The sequence below is a fragment of the Sinocyclocheilus rhinocerous genome, unplaced genomic scaffold (assembly GCF_001515625.1).
Source record: "Sinocyclocheilus rhinocerous isolate Xijiao unplaced genomic scaffold, SAMN03320098_v1.1 scaffold4735, whole genome shotgun sequence".
NCBI lineage: Eukaryota > Metazoa > Chordata > Actinopteri > Cypriniformes > Cyprinidae > Sinocyclocheilus > Sinocyclocheilus rhinocerous.
Window position 1 is genome coordinate 38,640 of NW_015648646.1, and position 1,896 is coordinate 40,535.

At 41.2% G+C, this 1,896-nt stretch overlaps 1 protein-coding gene across 1 annotated transcript; it reads right to left on the minus strand.

Annotated features, from left to right (window-relative positions):
- Nucleotides 1-356: 356 nt before the first annotated feature.
- LOC107710145 (protein NLRC3-like) lies at nt 357-881 on the minus strand (the record flags this gene model as incomplete). The annotated part of the gene is made up of 1 exon (XM_016514875.1): nt 357-881. A coding segment is annotated over exon 1 (477 nt), but the record flags the coding sequence as incomplete, so codon positions are not given.
- Nucleotides 882-1,896: the final 1,015 nt, after the last annotated feature.

Here is a 1,896-nt window from a genome sequence, read left to right on the forward strand (position 1 = left end):
GAGAGCGGAGCTTTTTCATTGAAAAACGCTCGCAGTGAACGCAGATTGCCCCCTCGAGGACATCGCGTGCGTGCTCTTCGCCTAAACAAAAAAACGCAAAGATCATGTGTGTCATCAGGTGTCAAATAAGGAAGACACGGATCCACACATCTCCTAAAAGTCTTGCTAGTGCTCGGCGTAACAAGTGAAGAAAGATCATTCTTACCACCGGAATGCACGCTTCAAACAAAACAGTCACTGAAGACAAAGAAGAGGATGGCGTGTTCTCCCGGCGCCTCTTTATACTATGGTCGCACCAGTAGTGACGTCATAGGCTGTCGCCGGCCAACGTGTTGTTGGTGTTTTTGAATGTATGCTTCAGACACGGGTAACGACGAGGCGTTAGTGGAGAGTCCATGTCCATCTTTGATCTTCTCTTTAATGTACTGTGTGGTTCTCCTGATGGTCTCTGAGCTGTTCTCTGTGTGTGTCAGTAGTTCCTGTAAGAGTCTCTGATTAGACTCCAGTGAGACGCCCAGCAGGAACCGCAGGAACAGATCCAGGTGTCCATTCTCACTCTCAAGGGCTTTATCTATTGCTTCTCTATGGAGACTATGAACAACATCCAAAAACTGTGGTGTGTCAACATTTTTAATTACATAAATGTAAAACAAATAGAAAGCAGCGAGAAACTCCTGAACGCTCAGATGAATGAAGCTGTAGACTTTCCTCTGATGAATCACAGAGTCCTCCTTAAAGATCTCAGTGCAAATCCCAGAATACACTGAGGCGTCAGTGAGGTCTATGCTGGTCTCAATCAGGTCCTCCTCATAGAACATCACATTGCCCTTCATCAGCTGTTTGAAAGCCACTTCAGCAAGTTTCACAATCACTTCTCTGTTGGACTGTTAATTATTTTATGGCATAATGCAGACCTATTTAATCACACACAAAGAAAAGCGCCTCTCAGACAGAGCACGAGTACTGAATTCAGTTCTCTTTGGCTTTGCATGAACAGAGAAATACACACAAAATGATGTTGAATTGTCCGTTTTGACGTTTCACGTAAACACTTGCTTACATCTTCTGTAAAGGAGTTAAGTTGGCAAAATATCAGATGTGTATTAGTATCACTGTTGTCAACTCTCGCGAGAAAAATAAGCAACCAAAGCTTCAAAAATAAGCCCAAAAAAGCCCATTATTTGATTCCTATCATCAATATTATTTATTACGAATAAATGAGCCTGCAAGATATTAAACCAGGGTATCTGCAGTATTTGCAAGCTCAAATGTAAGACTTTTTAAGACCATTTTTAAAACCTGCACAAATAAAATGAATACCATATGAATGGGGTAGGGCAATGTCTATGGTAACATTAAATGTATAATAATCTAAAATACTGGCTAGTGCTGTACAGTAAAGAGTAAGCACACTGCACACTTCAAGCACAAGTGAAAATGTCTCAATTCCAGCTTTACTGATCAATAATGTTGACCGTCCCTTTGCTGCAGCTGCTGGTGATTTAATGAACGAGTTTCACATGTGACTGGGTTGTATTTACCCGCGGCGCTAACAGGCGTTTTGCTCGACTCTCTACTGTATTAAAAAGGCGTGTCGTGAATCCTTTAAGATTCTGGCCTGTTATTTAGGAGAAAATCTCTCATTCAGGAACATTTATTTTAAAGGTGTCAGATTCATTATTAAATATGATAGTTTAGTTAATGATGAAACACTCACAAAGCTTTCTGAGTGTTTGTCTGATTTCACAAACTCCTGAATCTCTCTGGACAGAGTCTGATCTTTCACTTCCAGCAGACAGAGGAACAGATTGATGGAATTGATGGATGAGAGTCCATGTCCATATTTGATCTTCTCTTTAATGTACTGTGTGGTTCTCCTGATGGTCCTGATGGTCT